The sequence below is a fragment of the Cornus florida genome, unplaced genomic scaffold (assembly GCF_030987335.1).
Source record: "Cornus florida cultivar Cherokee Brave unplaced genomic scaffold, ASM3098733v1 CherokeeBrave_3.0.0_Hap2_Chr03, whole genome shotgun sequence".
NCBI lineage: Eukaryota > Viridiplantae > Streptophyta > Magnoliopsida > Cornales > Cornaceae > Cornus > Cornus florida.
The window spans coordinates 19,687,493-19,707,798 of record NW_026775573.1 but is presented as its reverse complement, the minus strand read 5'-3'; the positions used below and the strand labels follow the sequence as shown (position 1 = coordinate 19,707,798).

At 35.7% G+C, this 20,306-nt stretch overlaps 2 protein-coding genes across 2 annotated transcripts; both read left to right on the top strand.

Moving 5' to 3' along the window:
• The first annotated feature begins 1,530 nt into the window (after positions 1–1,530).
• On the top strand, positions 1,531–6,797 carry LOC132299816 (probable nucleolar protein 5-2). Its single transcript, XM_059796640.1, has 9 exons — positions 1,531–1,898; positions 2,069–2,167; positions 2,333–2,374; positions 3,342–3,521; positions 3,624–3,788; positions 4,046–4,246; positions 4,802–5,299; positions 5,385–5,519; positions 5,606–6,797. The coding sequence occupies exons 2-9, from the start codon at positions 2,090–2,092 to the stop codon at positions 6,233–6,235; spliced, it is 1,929 nt and encodes a 642-aa protein (XP_059652623.1). The 5' UTR covers positions 1,531–1,898; positions 2,069–2,089; the 3' UTR covers positions 6,236–6,797.
• Positions 6,798–12,037: 5,240 nt separating this feature from the next.
• Positions 12,038–19,845, top strand: LOC132299817 (probable nucleolar protein 5-2). Its single transcript, XM_059796641.1, has 10 exons — positions 12,038–12,178; positions 12,251–12,349; positions 12,594–12,635; positions 13,488–13,667; positions 13,767–13,931; positions 14,199–14,399; positions 14,995–15,492; positions 15,579–15,713; positions 15,800–18,873; positions 19,632–19,845. The coding sequence occupies exons 2-9, from the start codon at positions 12,272–12,274 to the stop codon at positions 16,220–16,222; spliced, it is 1,722 nt and encodes a 573-aa protein (XP_059652624.1). The 5' UTR covers positions 12,038–12,178; positions 12,251–12,271; the 3' UTR covers positions 16,223–18,873; positions 19,632–19,845.
• Positions 19,846–20,306: the final 461 nt, after the last annotated feature.

The following is a 20,306-nucleotide window of genomic DNA, read 5'->3' as shown; positions in this document are numbered from 1 at the left end:
AGAAACTATGCATCTATGCCCTTTACGTAAAAGTAAACATTAAGCATGCTTTTCTAGAAGAAAAAAAATACACGAAGCATAGAATTTAAATATCTTGGATGCTTGCAAAGCCGGGAAAAAATCCGAGCTCAAAAAATGAGGTTACGCGAAGAAAACAGAACTCGGGAAAAAGACGAATAACGAAAAAAAAAAAAAAAAAATTTGCCAAAAAAGAAAAAGGGAGTAAATGACCGAGTCATTACATTCCAAGTCCAAATCTCCATCACCACTGCCTTTCGCCGCATCACCGCCTTCCCCAACCGCCACACCTTCCCCTGTTTCCGCCACCACCATCGCCTTCCACCACTTTCATCGCCACCACCTTTCACCACTACCACTTAGAATGGTGATTATCATTTTATTTTTTCATCATTTCATAATTGCAACCAAATAAGGGAAGGCATAGTTTGGTATGGACATTTCATTCCATTTCAATCATTTCCTTGTTTGGTATGACATTTTAGAGTTTATCGGTTGTGGGTTAACTCCCTTTTTTCCCGGACCCCCAAACTGTTATCTGCAGCAACCATTCTACATTAGCAAAGAACTCTCCAATGTGTGTGTTTTTTTATGCTTTTTTTTTTTCAAAATCTGTATTTTTAACCCAATGGGATTTTAAATTGTGTAATGGGGTCGGGTAGGATTCAGTCAATCCTGCCCAAACCCGGCCCGTTGCACATGGTCATATATTAAAAGTAAATGCTGTCGTATAGACACTTTAGTTCTTTAACCTATATGAAATCATGAATAAGGGTGTGCAAAAAAATCATCAACCGGAAAAACTAAATCGGACTGAACCGAATCGGGCGGTTTGGGCTGGTTCCATAATGGCTCGGTCTGGTCACGGTTCTAAAATAATAGAACCGTGAATTTTTGGTTCGGTCCCAAATTAGGATCCTACAGGACCGGACTAACCCAAACCGAACCGTTATAATATGTATATATATATATTTTATATTATATATATATATATATATATATATCTATACTTATATACTGCTCTTAACATTGCAAGGAATTTCAACACAACGATCAAACGTGAGCCAACATTCATCACTATCTAATTTTTTTTTTTTTTTTTTCTTTCTCCCAATGTTTTGATTTTTGGGTACGTTCCAACATCCCTCCACTATCTTATTTTTTGTTATTGTTGCGGTATCTAGTTGTTGATCAATCTCTCTCACGCAACCTTCGAAGTTCGGTCATTGCCGTTGATCTTTTATTACAGCTGTCAGTGACATCCTTTCTCACACTCTCTCCACAGATCTCTCAGTCTGAGAGCGTATTTGTGCCTCAAGCACAATCAACAATCAAGTTTCATAGTTTTCAACCACAGATTTATCATCCTTTTCAGTTTCAGCAAGATTTAATCTTATTTTAATTTCTAAGGTTTAGTTTTTGGGTCTATTTCACCCACCTTCCCTTATGTTTTTCTCTATCTATTTTAATCCTGGATTTGGGAATGTGAATGTTTTCATTATTATTTTTGTTATCTATACAATTCTAAGGGAAAAAAATTTCAGCTAGAACCATAGAACGGGACCGAACCAACCTATTTTTTCACAATTTGGGTTGGTTTGGTTCCATAACTCAAATAGTTTGATTAGATTTCAGATTTTTTGAAACCGTAGAGGGTTGTTTAGTTCCAAAAATCCTCAAAAACCCGACCAAACCCTAATCGTGAACCCGGTAGCCTGGCACAACTCCTCCTCAAACCCTTGACCCTCCTTACTTGTCGCAGTCTCTCTTTATAAACGCAGCAGAGAGAAGCGGAAACACTATAAGTATTTTAGGGTTTTCTACTCGGTCCTGTTCTTAGTTTGCTTTATATCATCACAGGCTCATCTCTTCTCCTCGAGGCACAGTACATTATTCTCTGTTTCTGCTAATCTAATCTTTTTTTTTTTTTTTTAATCACCATTGTAAGGGTTACGAGAGTAATCAAAGACATAAAATTGGCGGATTTTGCAGGTTAATATGGTGTTTAACCGAGTGTTTTAGGATATGATTGTGTTAATGATTATTGCAGGTGTTCTTTGAGGCGTTAAATATGCTTGTGTTGTTTGAAACTCCTGCGGGTTTTGCCCTTTTCAAAGTATTGGATGAAGGGAAGCTCTCCAAAGTTGAGGTAATTGGTTTCATTTTATTTATTTATTTATTTTTAATTCAGCTGTTCTTATCTATCTATATATATAAGTATCAATGTGTGTAGAAATTTGTGGGTGTAAAATTTGTTTGGTTTTAGGTATGAAGCTTGTGTCCTTGTTTAGTAATCGTTTGATTTATATTGCAGGATTTGTGCAAAGAGTTTTCGACAGCTGACTCAGCTAGACAGGTCATATCTGTGTTTCCTCTCTCTCATTAAAAAACATATACTTGTATACTTGTATGCATATGTTTGTGTGTGTGTATATATATATATACATATATATCTTACTATTTGTATTGCTTTTGAGATTCTTGGGTCTTATAGTTTTATTCTCTGGTTACTTTTTATAGATAGATGCTCATAGGTGAAATTGGTTACAAGCTCTGCAATATATCTCAAAAAGAAAAAGGAAAAAAAAAAAAAGTGAAAAACAAATAGAAAGAGGAGTCACTGTAGAATTGGAACTTTGATATGCTATTGAACTATTTTATGATGGTGTAATCAACTTGTTTAAGTTGGTATTTAGGAGTCTTATACATGCAAAGTTGTCTGTCATGGTAACTTCGCATTGATACTAGTTTTTCTTCTCGGAAGAGCATCCATCTAATGGAATGTTAGTTGACATGTTAGAAGGGAAATGAAGCCTGAGTTGGAGTGTCATTTTAATATTGGGTCAACTTGTGATGTCTCCTCTTGCATTGTTTGAAATGCACTTGGACTGTGTTAGACATAGCTGTTATATGCTTTGTAAATTTGCAAAATTTTTGTATTCTATGCATTGGAGTGAGAATTCCCGGATTCTTTGTTTCTTATTTTATTGATGTTTGTGTTAATATCAGTTTATTTTAAGTTTGATAATCCTATCACAGACATCTATGGATCAGTTGCATTGATTGATTTTTTCAATTGTAACCTGATAAGCATTTGTCTATTCCTTGTGTTGTTTCTGAATATTATCAGTTTCTAAAACTGCAAACTTTTTTTCCCTTATGATACTGTTATCATGTCCATTTACCTGATGGGTAAATTATAAGGTTTATGATGCAATAATTTATTTGTTTTCCTCGGAAGTTTTCTGTGTTCTTGTTCTTATTCTTGCTTTAATTTGTCATTAAGTAATTGATCTAATTGTTATTTTTTAAATCAAAATTAGGTTGTGAAACTAAAAGCTTTCTCTAAGTTTGAGAACACATCAGAGGCCCTGTCTGCTGCCACCTTATTGATTGATAGCAAGCCCAGCAAAGGTCTCCGCAAGTTCCTGCGTGCCCATTGTGATGGTGAAACATTGGCTGTGGCTGATTCTAAACTTGGAAATGCAATTAAGGATAAACTGGTCAGCTAACACCTTAAATCTTGAGAAATATCAGATGTCATTACATTGATTCCCTGCTTCCACTTTATTCCATTTTAAGTTGGATCATTTAATGTCCCACAGAAAATTGAATGTGCTCACAACAATACCGTGATGGAACTGATGAGAGGGGTGAGAAGTCAGTTGACTGAACTCATATCTGGTCTAGCGACTCAAGATTTGGCTCCAATGAGCTTGGGTTTATCCCACAGCCTCTCTAGATACAAGCTAAAATTCAGTCCTGATAAGGTGACTTCCTTTTTATAATTGTTATTATTTTTATTGATTGGCAAGGTGGATTTGCTTGTTTTTATATTCTTGGCTTCCACTTTTTTTCCCCCTTTTTTCTTTTCATAAGCAACTACATATGTAGATAGAATCAATGCTTGTAATGAACAATGGATGGATCAAAATAGGAAGTAAGCTAATTAGGTCTGTTTTCTTTTTACTCTTTCAATTAAAACTGAATTCTCAATATTATCACTTAATTTTTGCTGTTCTACTAGGTGGACACAATGATCATTCAGGCCATTGGCTTGTTGGATGATCTTGACAAAGAACTGAACACGTATGCAATGAGGGTTCGAGAATGGTACGGGTGGCATTTTCCAGAGCTTGCAAAGATCGTACAAGATAATATCCTCTATGCCAAAGCAGTAAAGCTGATGGATAATCGTTCAAATGCTGCAAAGCTTGATTTCTCTGAGGTAGAACTTTTATTTTGTTCTCAATCACAATTGTGCTGACTAGGTCTATCCATATGGGCAGCAAATTATGTTACCATTTGTTGTTCGTAGTAGGTTTTGAAATCCGAAATCCGAAATCCGCCTCTTCACTTTATCCTTTTGCTTTTCATATTAAGGCACCATATGCACCCACTAATTTTGGCCCAATTGTACTGCCTGTACGGTTTAATGACAAGTCAGTGGAAATGAAATTGTAACCTCTCCCAACTCCAAGACCCAATCGGGGCAGCATGGAGATCATCCGATGGTATCTTGTTCAATAGTCCTTGCATAATTCTAGCAATTCTTCAATTATTGTGGAAAGGTATTGGGTATTCTGTACAGAAAGTTATGGGTTGGATTGAATCGATAGGGAAATCTGCTAGGTTTATATTGATCTAGGTTATTGAAGTCTGTTGCGCATCAAATAAGTTTTCTGATGCTTGTTCCTGAAACTATGTTTTTAGAGCTAGGAAATTACTTTCTATTTTGGCATTTGAGTTGGTGATTATTAATGCTCATTGTAAATGTTCACAGATATTGCCAGAAGAGATGGAGACAGAACTGAAAGAGGCAGCCATGATTTCTATGGGTACTGAAGTTAGTGAGCTTGATTTGATCAACATTAAGGACCTCTGCGACCAGGTTCTCTCTCTTACAGAGTATAGAGCGCAATTGTATGATTACTTAAAGAGTAGGATGAACACAATCGCGCCAAATCTTACCGCTCTTGTTGGAGAACTAGTTGGTGCCCGTCTTATTGCACATGGGGGCAGTTTATTGAATCTTGCAAAGCAACCTGGGAGTACGGTTCAAATTCTTGGTGCGGAAAAGGCTCTCTTCCGAGCTTTGAAGACAAAACATGCAACCCCCAAGTATGGACTTATCTACCATGCATCTTTAATTGGGCAGGCAGCACCAAAACATAAAGGAAAAATTTCCCGATCTCTTGCTGCCAAAACTGCATTAGCAATTCGATATGATGCTCTTGGAGATGGTGAAGACAACACCATGGGATTGGAGAACCGAGCTAAGGTACTAGGGATCATTAGTTGGCAAGTATCTATGCTTCTTGTACATTCGTCTTTTAGTTAAAAGAAATTCGTGTAATCTTTCATAGCTTGAAGCACGATTAAGGCAGCTTGAAGGCAGAGAATTGAGTCGTTCTGCTGGTTCAGCTAAGGGCAAACCTAAGATAGAATTCTATGACAAGGACCGTAAGAAGGGAGCAGGAGCATTGATAACCTCTGCCAAGGTCTGTAATTTATTTCAAATGGTTGTATAATATTGTTGATTTTTTGTCCTAGTTGCATGCAAGTAATGACTCCTTGTTTTCTGTAGACTTACAATCCTTCAGCGGATTCTCTTCTTGGGCGGACTGAATCAGCAGCTGAGAAAGAAGTCACAAAGAGGAAGCGTGAAGCAGAACCATCTGAGACTGCCGCAGCAGGAGAGGAGATGACTGCTGCAACTGATGAACAGAAGAAAGAAAAGAAGAAAAAGAAGAAGAAGAAAGCTGAAGAAGAGGTTACAGACTTGCCTGAAGATGGGGCCTCTGCTGAACCAGAAAGTGAAGAGCGGAAAAAAGAAAAGAAGAAAAAGAAGAAACATTTGGCTGAGAATGTTGAGTTGGACAACAATGGCAGTAATGTTGAAGCAGGAGAGGAGATGACTGGTGCTACTGATGAACAGAAGAAAGAAAAGAAAAAGAAGAAGAAGAAGAAAGCTGAAGAAGAGGTTACAGACTTGCCTGAAGATGGGGCCTCTGCTGAACCAGAAAGTGAAGAGCGGAAAAAAGAAAAGAAGAAAAAGAATAAACATTTAGCTGAGAATGTTGAGTTGGACAACAATGGCAGTAATGTTGAAGCTGGAGAGAAGAAGAAAAAGAAGAGGAAACATGCTGAACCGGATGAAGAAGAAACTGAAACACAAAGCAAGAAGAAAGAGAAAAAGAAGAAATGTGAAGTATGATGAGGTCAGTTGAAGTTTATGGGTGAGTAGGAAACTTAACAATTTTGGGTTATCTTAGGCGATGGGTTGATGTTCGTGTAAAATTTATGCAAGTTCTCGTGGAATCTCTAGACCACCTTCCACAGCAGCCCATGTATTGATCAGAAATTTGGATCCCCTGCTTTTTCACTTGGATCTAGACCGCAGAATGTTGGTAACCTGATACCTTCTCCATTAGAAATGGGAGCTGGAGATGCTTCATGTTCCACTAGAGCAAAAAATGGAATTTGGAGGGCTGCATTCTCGTTTTGTTGCTCCTGCTGTTTAAATTTCGTCTCGCCTGGGAGAAAGATGCAAAGTTCCAGCGCAAGTTCAGAACTTAACTATGCTTCAAATGTGAGCAGCACATAGATATTTAGAATGCATCTTCCTTTTCCTTCTTTTTTTTCATGTTTATTTTACATATTGATAATTATATATTACGAGGAGCTGCAAGTCTTCAAAATAGTTGGAATAAGATAATATGAGGTATTTATTCGATATCTCCTGGAAATATAAAAAAATTAGAATGCTTTTCTTGCTATCTGCATCTGATAATTTTTTTCGACTTCTTTTTTGCCCTTTTGTGTGTGTGAGGCTATGTTCTAAGATTTTGAGGCTGAAAAAGTATGTTTATTGATTGTAAGCATTTGTGTGAACCTACATAACATAATATATGATCCCATGACCCTTCTATATGCCTGTTTCATAGAGGTATGGAAATTATTGACATCCTAGACACAGGCTCAATTCCATTGTGTGTACGTTTGTGCTCTTTCGCAGTATAATTTATTCATATATTGGAGTCTTTTTTTTTTTTTTTTTTTTTTTTGGCTTTGGCATCTTGAAGCGACAAATCGGAACAATGCGGTGTCATGGGGACCCAAACCAAAACTTGTCTCTTCAATGGAATCTGTCAGTCTCCTCCTTAATGCCCAAGTTTCTGTGCACTATTTAACACATCGTCATCAATGGAATCTGTCAGTCTCCTCCTTAATGCCCAAGTTTTTGGCCCTCTCTGAGAAATCGTCATGACAAGAAAGGGAATGCTAGTTGTTGACCTTGTGTCTGTTGTTGAACTTGTGTGTCAAGGCACGACAAAAACAGAGAATTAACAGACTGTCACTGATGGAGGTGATTCCGACCGCAGAGAGGAATTGAGAAAAGCACGAGTTTCATCAGATGACAACACCTTTGTCGAAATCGGGCACTTATTTTCTTTCACATCGGGAATTCCCCATTTGTCAAAATCCTTTCACATTGGTACGATGTTTTACGGCAAAGATTTCCCCACGATGACGACCATTCATACGGTTCTTCAAAGAATATCTAATGCGGAGAATGATTATCAGGAGAGATTATATGGCCAAAAATACTTTGGCTCCTAGAAAGGAGAGGCGGTGTGCAGAATTATATGGCCGTCATATATACTATATATGTATATATATATATATATTACTTGCCAAAAAGGAAAAGGAGATATTACTTGCTAACAAAGTTTCAGGTTTTGGGAGATTGGCGTTTGGAATTTGGCTTCTTGACAAAAAATCTATAGATAATACATATATAAATGTAGGGTTTCCCTTTCTTTGTTTTCTCATTTACTTCGGTTAATTAGGGTTTACCTTTTATATTTTTATTGGGCAATACAGCCCAACTTTAGTCGGAGAGGCCCATAGGCACAAAGAAAACAAAGGTCACAAAACGCAAATAGTGGCCCAGATTTTGTGGCCCAATCAAACTCTGGAGAACTACTTTTGACATCCGATTCTGAAACAGTAGGTGGTTTGTGCCCTTGTTTTTTGGGCCATGTTTTGTGCTCTTTTGTTCACATGTGCCAATGGCCTGTTTCTTCAGCATAGGCTGAAGCCTACCTTAGTTTATACAACATGCTCTTTATTTATTATTAAAAAAAAAACACCCACTTCTTTATTCTTATGTTTCAAAAATAAATCTTAGCAAATTAATTACAAAAAAATTAAAATTTCTAATTTTCCTGCCATTGAACTGAGGATTGTACAACACCATTCTTCTTGAAATCTAACCATTTTGTCAATCAATTTTTGTTGACTTTTGAGAATCTCAAATTTTTATTTGTAGAATTTTGATGCACAGATGTTAGAAAAACTCCATCTTGCTATTTTGAATGCAACTATCAGAATAATTTTCAAAGAATTAAACAATTTTTAGTTTTTTGAGTGTAAAAATAAACCAGTTTGAAAAAACTACAAAATAGTTTCTAAAAAACAAAAACTACACACATACAACAATATGAGTGCTCTTGTACTTTTAGTGGCACAGTCATTTTAAGTTTGAGTTCTACAACTGCATAGAATGTGTAGATAAATCTATCTTCCCCTTGGGCTCTTTGTAAAGCAAAAACAAGAATTACACAACCAACAAGAGTTTACATGGAACTGAAATTAAAACAAAAATAATTATATCACAATGAGTAACACAAAACAGAGCAGCTACTGGTGTGTTAACATGTTTGACGAAACAGTCTTTAAAACATGGTGTTCTTCCATTGATCCCCCAAAATTCTCCTCAACACTTGAGTTTCATCATATACTGGCCTCATCTCAACCATGATGCCCACGAAAACAAAAGGAACACTACCAGTACGAAAACTTGTGTCATTAATAATGTTGGCACAGCATAAAGAGAGAATGTAATGAAATAAGTGACCAACCACGGAGGTTATTCCGACTAGGCCGGAATTGAGAAAACCATGAGGGTGGTCTGTTAACATGTTTGACGAAACAGAGATCAATTAATGAGTAGTCCAAACTAGGTTAAAAATAAAAAATAAAAAAAAAAGGATTTAAGTAAAACATGACTAGCACAACAATAGAAGAAATGACCAAAAAGGAGGGGGAAAATGACACAAGCACTACCAATTGCAAATAAATCTAACTCCTTCTCAGTGGTGGAGTAATTCAATTAAGCTTCGTTTTGCTTGCATAGTATATGACGCATGGTAGTTTACCCACCCTTTGGCCTAAGACGGCACCCATTGCATGGTCAAACGCATCGCACATGATTTCAAATGGTTGGGACCAATTTGAGGTTGCATGATGGGAACGGATGATAGAAGAGATCGAAGTTGATAAAAAGCATCTAGACATGCTTTATCAAAAACAAATGGAGTCTTCTTGACAAGTAAATTACACAAGGGTCTAGCTATCTTGCTAAGTGACTCTAAGCAATCTAAGATCCTACACTGACACACCATTAATTTTTAAATTTTAGCAGTTACTAAAAAAAATGTTAACAAAGAAAGAAACAGAAATTACCTATCTATTTTACCTATAGTTGTTTGAACACCATAAAACAATATGCAGCCATCAGCTCATCAAGCTGCTCAACAACACATGAACAAACTGAACATCAAGCATTTCCTGGGAAGGCAAACAAGAGAAAAGGAAATATTTTAAAAAAACAATTTTAAATTTATAAAGAACCATCTACAACATAAGAAAATGCAAAAAGGAAAAGAAGACAATTTGCGACCCGATTAATTTTGTTTCATATATTATTCAGCGATTGGGAGCAACCAAGCATATCCTCTCCAGACTCCCATATAACAACATTTCCACAATTGCACATGTAATAAGTATACGTGTTTGTATGCGTGTATATATTAGAAAAGAATGAAGATTTGACATATTTCTACCGTGAAATATGTTTTAAAGATAAATGATTAAAAAATACAAGACACGTAGAGTATACATGTTTGCATTCCTTTAATTTCTTTTTTCCTTTTTTTTTTTTTTTTTTGTACCAAATGTTCCTGGACACTTCTGGTGATAAATAATTTAATGCTTCTAGAATATTGATGACATGGTATGACCGATCTATTAAATGCGTAGATCCTCTATACATAATGTGATAAGTCGATGACAATTTGGGAACAAGTGCCACAGAGCCACACCACAAGAATTGGATGAGTTCGGGTTAAAGGCTTGCCACCTAACTTCTAGGTCATGCCAAGAGGCCTCATCCACCAAATGATAACCTTAGGTTCGTGTTTTAAAAACAATCCTTGTGAAATTACTAAACATCGACTAATGTTGATGCAGAAAATGGTGTTGAGATTGTAATCAAAGTGTTTCAATAGTAGCAAATGTTTATCCAATAATAAACTGCAACTAATGTTGATGCTGATGATAAACCGCCAAGAACAAGTAAATGATTCATCTTTTACTATGACTTCAAATGGAGTGTGCTTGATTTGAGATTCAATTTGAAGTCCTCCTTTTATCAGGTTTGGATCTGCTTTTGAATCTGAATTCAAAAATGGGTTGCATGGATCACATCCCATGTTGTTCATATTACAATTTCGGATTCAAATATGAATCCTGACATTAAGGGTATGTTTGGTTATATAGAATTAGAGTCTTAAAATTGAAATTGAAGAAAATTTTTGTATAACTTTGAACTAAATTTTTCCTCCAATTTCAATTTCATATAACCAAACATTAAATGGATTTAGATATGAATTCATATGAATTTGCTCCATTTTCAACCCTTAGTTCTCAACTTTAACTAATATTTTGGTGTAGATTAGTGTTGCTTGATTAAGAGAGTCGGTAAATTGATCAAGGACTAATTCAACCGCCCATTCCAACACCACTGCCGCTATTCACCTCCACCACCACCGTAATTGCTATCTACCACTGCCGTCATTTCTTTTTTAAAAAATATAGAATAATGTTATTTTGTTATTTTAATTTATTTGTCACTAAAAAGGATATTTTTACAGAAAGAATTTGCCACCCCTAGTTTGGATGCAAATATAAAAATATAGAATTAATGATTATTGCAAATATAGTTTGAGGCATTAGATGCCTAAAAAGACACCTTTACCCTTTCACCTACTCTTAATTTTCTCTTACATTTCCATTTTTATCCAAAACAGACCCATTCTCTCCCTCAAATTCCCTACGCCCATCCTCTATCTCCGCTATATGTTAGACACAGTTTTTATGAAAGAGGCGGATAACACACCGAATATCTCAAACTCAACAATTCACTCTTCACCTTAAAACTAAAGTTATGTTTTGGTTCGTAACTGGTAACTTTGAAAACATATAACTGTTTTCAGATAATTATAAAAGACATTTATTTGCAACACATCTAATTTTATAATTAAATTTTCAAAAAACAATTTTTAAATAATTAAACCATGCAAAGTCTTTGTGCAATTTTTTGATTTTCAATTATCTGAAAATAATTTTTTATTTTCAAAATTACAATCAAGCAAACCCTAAAGTTATCAATTTTCATAATTTTGACACAAAAAAAAAAAAAAAAAAAAAAAAAAAAAAAAAAAAAAAAAAACAACGGATTCAGATTTTGGAATGATCGTTATCGAGTTGATGCAGATTTTGGAATGATTGTTATATGGTGATGCAGATTTTGGAATGATTGTTATATGGTGATGCAATTATATGGTTTTCACAAATTTTTCTTGAAGCCTTCATGTTTATTTTTTGGTATTTTTATAGGTATTTATACATTCGTATATATACGCGCATAAGCGTGCTTATATAAGCTGTGATTTTAGGCATTTTGATTTGAATTTTTTTAGTTAAGTGGGAAAAACAAAAAACAAAAAAAAAAATTTGTTTAGTTGTGTATATATATATGTAACTCAAACCGGTTCAGGGTACGGATGGGTATGCATTAAACCCATTAATTAAACCGGGTTCAGGAGTGTGTCTATATATATAATACAACCTATTTCTCACTTTACTTTTAGGGTTTAAGAGCCGCAGCCCCCTCCCCCTCCCCCTCCACCAAAACCCTAACCCCGCTGCGAGCGACCACACCACTCCTTTACTAAAGCTGCGCTCCCACTCTCTCTGCGTCGACGACCCTCTTCCTCTCCTTTCTCTGGGCCGGCGATCCTCTCATCTCAAAGTATAAATCTGCAACTTAATATGGTGTTTAACTGAGTGTTTCAGAATATAATTGTGTTAACGATTATTGCAGGTGTACTTTGAGGCATTAAAAATGCTTGTGTTGTTCGAAACTCCTGCGGGCTTTGCCCTTTTTAAAGTATTGGATGAAGGGAAGCTCTCCAAAGTTGAGGTAATTGGTTTCATTTCATTATATATATATATATACGTCAATGTGTGTAGAAATTTGTGGGTCTTTTGGGTATGAAGCTCGCGTCCTTTTTTAATAATCGTTTGATTTCTATTGCATTATATATTGAGGTAATTGGTTTCATTATATTTATATATATATAAGTATCGATGTGTGTAGAAATTTGTGTGTATTTGGAGTATGAATCTCATGTCCTTGTATACTAATCGTTTGATTTCTATTGCAGGATTTGTGGAAAGAGTTTTCCACAGCTGACACAGCTAGACAGGTTATTTCTGTGTTTCCTCTCCCTCATAAGCATTATATACTTGCATGCCTATGTTATTGTGTGTATATATATCTTCGTCTTTGTATTGCTTTTTAGAATATGGAGTTTTATTCGATGGTTACTTTTTGGGACATGGTGAATTTCATTACAAGCTCTGCCATAAATCTGAAAAAGAAAAAAGAACAAAAAAGTGTGGAACAAATAGAAATAGGAGTCATTTAGAATTGGGACCTTGATGTGCTATTGAGGTATTATATGTTGGTGTAATCAACTTGTTTAAGTTGGTATATAAGTGTCTTATATCTGTCACGGTATCTTCACGTTTGATTCTATTTTTTTTTTTTGCTTGGAAGAGCATCCATCCAATGGCATGTTGATGTATCTTGCATTGCTTGAAATGCACATGGATTGTGTTAGTCATAGGTGTGTAAATTTTCAAAATTTATGTATTCTAAATATTGGATTGAGAATTTCCGGGTTTCTTTGTTTCTAATTTTATACTACTTTATTGATGTTTGTGATAATATCAGTTTATTTCAAGTTTGATAATCCCATCACGGAAAATAATTCGTATGTTCTTTTCAATTGTAACTTGACAATAATTTACCCATTCCTTGTGTTGGTTCTGACTATTGTCAGATTCTAAAACTTCAAACTTTTTCTTCCTTGTTCTACTGTTATCATGTCCATTTACCTGATCGGTTAGTAATGAGGTTTTTGATGCAATAATTTATTTATTTTCCTCGGAAGTTTTTTGTTTTCTTGTTCCCTGGTTTGGGTTCTTGCTCTTATTCTTTCTTAAATTTGTCATTAAATCATTGATCTAATTGTTATTTTTAAAATTAAAATTAGGTTGTGAAACTAAAAGCTTTCTCTAAGTTTGAGAACACATCAGAGGCCCTGTCTGCTGCCACCTTATTGATTGATAGCAAGCCCAGCAAAGGTCTCCGCAAGTTCCTGCGTGCTCATTGTGATGGTGAAACATTGGCTGTGGCTGATTCTAAACTTGGAAATGCAATTAAGGACAAACTGGTTAGCTCACACCCTAAATATTAAGAAATTTCAGATATCATTACATTGATTCCCTGCTACTTTATTCCATTTTATGTTGAGTCATTTAATCTCCTGCAGAAAATTGAATGTGTTCACAACAACACCGTGATGGAACTGATGAGAGGGGTGAGAAGTCAATTGACTGAACTCATATCTGGTCTAGCTACTCAAGATTTGGCTCCAATGAGCTTGGGTTTATCCCACAGCCTTTCTAGATACAAGCTTAAATTCAGCCCTGATAAGGTGACTTCCTTTTCATATTTGTTATTATTTTTATTGATTCTGGCAAGGTGAATTTGCTTGTTTATATATTCTTGGCTTTCTTTTTCTTTTCTTTTTTTCTATATTTTTTCTTTCTATAAGCAACTACATATATTGCTAGAATCAATGCATGCAATAAACAATGGATTATCAAAATGGGAAGTAATTCAATTAGTTCTGTTTTCTTTCTATTTCAATTAAAAAAACTGATTTCTCAGGATTAGCACTTAATTTTTACTGTTCTACCAGGTGGATACAATGATCATTCAGGCCATTGGCTTGTTGGATGATCTTGACAAAGAACTGAATACGTATGCAATGAGAGTTCGAGAATGGTACGGGTGGCATTTTCCGGAGCTTGCAAAGATTATACAAGATAACATTGTCTATGCCAAAGTAGTAAAGATGCTGGGTAATCGTACAAATGCTGCAAAGCTTGATTTTTCTGAGGTAGGGCTTTTATTTTGTTTTCAATCACAATTGTACTGACTAGGTTTATCCATATGGGCAGCAAATAAGGTTACCATTTTCTGTTTGTAGTAGGTTTTGGATTCCAAAATCCATCTTTTCATTTTATCCTTGAGCTTTATTATCACTTCTTTTTTTCTCTTCCCGAAAGGTCCCTTTAGCTTTTCATATTAAAGGCACCATATGCACTCACCATTCTGCCCGATTGTATTGCCTACCCAGTTTAATGACGACTCTGTGGGAATGAAATTGTAACCTCTCCCAAGTCCCAATCAGGGCAGCATGGAGATCATCAGATGGTATCATGTTCAATAGTTCTTGCATAATTCTGGTTATTCATTAATTATTATGGAAAGGAAATGGATATTTTGAACAGAAAGTTATGGCTTGGATTGAATGGATAGAGAAATCTGCTAGGTTTATGTTTTATCTAAATTATTTGAGTGTGTTGCATGTCAAATAGGTTTTCTGATGCTTGTTCGTGATACTATGGTTTTAGAGCTAGGAAATTATTTTCTATTTTGGCTGATTATGGATTTGGTGATTATTAATTAATGGCCGTTGTAAATGTTCACAGATATTACCAGAAGAGGTGGAGACGGAATTGAAAGAGGCAGCCATGATTTCTATGGGTACTGAAGTTAGTGAACTGGATTTGATGAATATTAAGGACCTCTGCGACCAGGTTCTCTCTCTTTCAGAGTATAGAGCTCAACTGTATGACTACTTAAAGAGTAGGATGAACACCATCGCGCCGAATCTTACTGCTCTTGTTGGAGAACTAGTTGGTGCCCGCCTTATTGCACACGGGGGCAGTTTATTGAATCTTGCGAAGCAACCAGGGAGTACGGTTCAAATTCTTGGTGCCGAAAAGGCTCTCTTCCGAGCTTTAAAGACAAAGCATGCAACCCCCAAGTACGGACTTATCTACCATGCTTCCTTAATTGGGCAGGCAGCACCAAAACATAAGGGAAAAATTTCCCGATCTCTTGCTGCCAAAACTGCATTAGCAATTCGATATGATGCTCTTGGAGATAGCGTAGACAACACTATGGGTTTGGAGAACCGAGCTAAGGTACTTGGGATCATAAGTTGGCAAGTATCTATGCTTCTTTTACATTATCTTTTAGTTAATTTTTTCTCTTGTGTAATCTTTCATAGCTTGAAGCACGATTAAGGCAGCTTGAAGGCAGAGAATTGAGTCGTTCTGCTGGTTCAGCTAAAGGCAAACCTAAGATAGAATTCTATGACAAGGACCGTAAGAAGGGAGCGGGAGCATTGATAACCGCTGCCAAGGTCTCGAATTTATTTCATGTGGTTGTATGATATTGTTGATTTTTTTTTTTACTTGTTGCATGGTAATGACTACTTGTTTTGTGTAGACTTACAATCCTTCAGCGGATTCTCTTCTTGGGCGGACTGAATCAGCAGCTGAGAAAGAAGAAGAAATTGTCCCAAAGAGGAAGCGTGAAGCAGAACCATCTGAGACTGCCGCAGCAGAAGAGGCAGCTGATGAACAGAAGAAAGAAAAGAAGAAAAAGAAGAAGAAGAAAGCCGAAGAAGAGGTCACAGCCTTGCCTGAAGATGGGCCCTCCGCTGAACCAGAAAGTGAAGAGCGGAAGAAAGAGAAGAAGAAAAAGAAGAAACATTTAGCTGAGAATGCTGAGGTAGATAACAATGGTGGGAATGTTGAAGCCGGAGAGAAGAAGAAAAAGAAGAGAAAACATGCTGAGCCGGACGAAGAAGAAACTGAAACCCCAAGCAAGAAGAAAGAGAAAAAGAAGAAGAAGAAAAGTGAAGCATGATAAGGTCAGTTAAGTGTATGGGTGAGTATCGAACCTTAACAATTTTGGGTTATCTTAGGTGATGGGGTGGTGTTCCTGTAAAATTTATGCGTTGCCAGTTATTTATTGTGGATTTCAAAATCAAAGTTGTTTCTAATGTATTTTCAATTTATTGAGATGATATGATCTTGCAAGAGTTTAATTTGCTTGAGGGACATCACCACTTGCTCTCAACATATGACAGTTTCATTTTCAAATGAAAAAGGCATTTTCAACATATGACAGTTCCATGCACATGATTTTGTTGATTGTGTGCTATGTATAGATGTTCTTATGAATCTTTTGCATGGTTAAGAGATCATAAAATTTTTGTTCAGTCCTCCTTGGTGTGTGGGATTGAATTTTGTTAGTTTTTACAGATTAGAGTAGGTGACAAGTGTTGGATTGACTAGTGTGTGCAGATTACCCACTTGAAGCCAACCTCCTGAACTCCATGCAATTTTGTGGTACTAATTTCTTGGTTATGAAGCCATTCAAACACCTTATTATTGTTTATTTTTATTTTTCTCAAGGGAATGAATGATTGGTCTTGGTTCTAGGTTCAATATTTTGTTTTGATGATTTAGTTTGTCCAAATGGGAGATTTGAAGCATTTTTTGGGTGCATTTATACGTTACAAAAGTAGTGGATTAAAAGTAATGTTTCAATGTACTAGGATGGTTATCAACTTATCATACGTAAAAAGTGATGATTTGATTGAGTGAGGTAGTTTGGTCATCATCTTCAAATGAGCAATGATATTTAACATGGACATATTGTTGTATTGAATTTTTGTATAATTATAATTTGAGGGTCATATTGTTGTATTGAAATGTAGTACTTTGGTCAATGATTGGTTAGTTATTTTAATAAGCAAAATAGACTTTCAAGGCCCAACCCGTCTTGGTTCAATACCGCATGGAGAAAAAAAGCCAACTCTTTCTCTAGAACCCTCCACCGACACACCTTTTCAGCCGCCACCTTCTCGTCTTCTCCGTCTGGTTTCTCCCTGCTGCCTTCCATGGGAGTGGGGAGGTGATGTTTCTTGCCTCTCACAGGTTAAATAACATCGGTGTGTAATAATAAGTACGTTATGTGGGTAATTTTTACGCCGTTTTTGTTTTTGTTTTGCTAGATTTACTTTGGTTTGGCTTGTTTTCGGCCAGATTGGGCAGATCTGTGTAGATCTGTGTTTCTTTCTTCAGCTAGATTTCAGATCTATGTCGGTTTTTTGTTGTCCCTGGCTAGATCTCAGATATATGTCAATGTCAGTTTTTGTGGTCCCCGTCTTGTGCGGGGTTTGGGTGGTTTTTTCACCAGTCAGAGGCGCCTTGTGGACGGAGCTTTGGAGCAGTTGTTTTGCTGATGACCTGACCTTTGTGTCACTCCTGTTGATGCTCGTCTCATGTGGTAGCTTCTGTTGTTTTTCTCAGCAAATCTGGAGCCTAATCTTCATTTTTCTTCATTTTGCTTCAGGTTTTGTTTGCCTTTTTATGGCTTACCTTTGTTGCATCTGTTCTGTCCTTTATGGATGTGTTATGTAGATGGCGTATGACTGTTATTTTATTGCCAGGAAAAAAAAAAATTAATAAGCAAAATAGTGAATATTCATTGGCAAGTTCAATATTTTTCTTTTAAAGTCGTCGACATAATATCAAGTCCGAAAAACTGAAACGAAAACAAAAAAAGAGGTCACTAGAGATAAATACCACCTCTAGAACAACAAGAGAGCCTCATAAGAAGTCTCAAGACAAAACTAAATCCGAAAAACAGAAGCGAAAACAAAAGAAGAGGTCAATAGAGATAATTCAACACAAAACTTGAAGACAATAGCAGAAGCTAAAGTCAAAACGAACTAAATACGAAGATAGGGGTAAAATGAACGGTCATTTTATCCAACGCAGAGGAAATTTGACCGTAAACAAGTCAAATGAAGTGATCTCAATCCAAACTAAACAATTTAAGACATCCAAAGAGGTCCTAAGACTCAAGAATTTTGAGTCAACTTTTCAATTATATCCACCGCATTTTCATATTTCATTCTTACAAGGAGTTATACGCGTTTTAGTGGACATAGAAGTCGAGCATATATGGGAAAGCCTAGATTGTTGAACTTTTTTTCTAATCCATGTCTTATAATTTAGAAACTTGCTGATGTAAAATACCACAGTACATAACTCTAGATATGTCTCATTTTGAAACGTGTGATGAAAAATAAATAAATTTTGCAGAAGGGTTTGTATAAAAGGTTGAACCCATAATTTATGTATGATAAATAGAAGTTGGAAAGGTAGGTTGAAGAAGAAGAGTTGGTTGGATAAGATTTTCCAACACTGTTACTTAACCTTTTCACTTAATAGTCAAATATGGTTGCTGGAAGGTGGAAGAAGAATACTTCTTCATTAAGGACTCTCTCCTCTCTCTCTAAGTTTTTATGTATATAAAGTAGAAACCTTTGCAAGGATTGTATCAGCCCATTCGCTTCACTACTACATTTTATATAGTGAGAGAGAGTGTGAGAGAGAGAGAGAGATGCCTCCAGGTTGGGGACCGCCACCAGGACCACCAGGGCCTCCGGGTTGTGGCTGCTTTGATTTTCTGTGTGGAGGAATATGCCGAGCCCTATCTTCATGGTTAGTTCTCTCTCATTTACAAGATTGAGAGTCATTTAGCTACAAATGCATACTTTCGTTGTTGTTTTTTGTTTTTTGTTTTTTATCCGGAAAAAGTTAGAATTAAGGCGCCGTGCCCTAACTTGTCATTAAATTATTAGGTCAATTTTAGGATCCCGTGTTTAAAAAAAAAGTTAAACGGCGAATTGTGAAAATTTAATAATGTTATTGCACAAATTACAAATATATTCAATTTCAGAATATTTTACCGGTCAATATGCGATCCTTTTTTTAGTCCGATACGCGATCTGTATCGGTTAATTTACACCTATTTTGTCAGAGTCCATTAAACATGATTTTGGACACCATAAAATGAAATGGTGCAAATGTACCCATTTTTCCTTAAAGTAAATTATATAGTGACATGACTAAAATTATGTTCTTGCGACAATCAGGGGATGGAGGTATGTATAAGTCTGGGGCAATTGCGCCCGCTGAATTTTTTTTTGGTTAAGTAATATGCCTTACTATTTTAGTTGTTTTGATATGTATATCTATAAAATTACACTACTGCCTCCACTAAAATTACTTTAAAAATACACTATTGCCCTCTCTCACACAAGTAGACAATATTGTGTATCAAAATGTTGTGATTCTTGTGAATATGTATTTTTAATCCAAAATAAGGAAGCAAAACATCATTGTTGAAGTAAATTTTAACTATAAAAAATAAAAAATGTTGATTAGTTAATTAATGGATTTATTTATTTATTTTGCAGTTTCTATCTCCTATGCTGCTGCTGCATCTTCGAGAGGTGCTGTGGACCAATGTTTGGTGGACCACCTGGACCACATGGACCACATGGACCAGGAGGCCCACGTTTCTAATTAGCTGATTTCTTTTTCAAGTTCTTATGTACGTCAGATCCATATCTGATGAGTGAACATACAAAAATAAAAAGTATAAAACCAAAACATTTTGCCTTGGCTTTAGTTCTGTTGCAAAATCTATTTCTTCTACTTTATTTTTTATTCTTTTATTTGTTTCTTCAATTTATTGTTTCCATTGCTGCTTATGTTTGGGGCGTTTGGGGATGCGAATAACAAAGGCCAGTTTTCTTTCATTTAACTTGAGCCAGACCTCACTTGACATGGTTTGGTAATTAAGTCCTGGACCTAGTATGTGAGTCATGTGACCAAAACTTTGCAAAAACAAGTTTAACCACATAAATGGGACATTTATAACAACATTCATTTTCAACGTTTGTCCACTACTGTGTAAAATTCTTACTTTGGTTCATCATCTTCCTAGTAGAAGGTTAAAAGTTCAAATGTTATAGTTTAATAGTAATTTATCCTCTTTCAGAGTAAAAGGTTAAAAGTTTAAGTCCATGTAAAAAAAAAAAAAAAAATTGTATGATGTTCTACTTTACATTTGTTATTATTTTATAGAA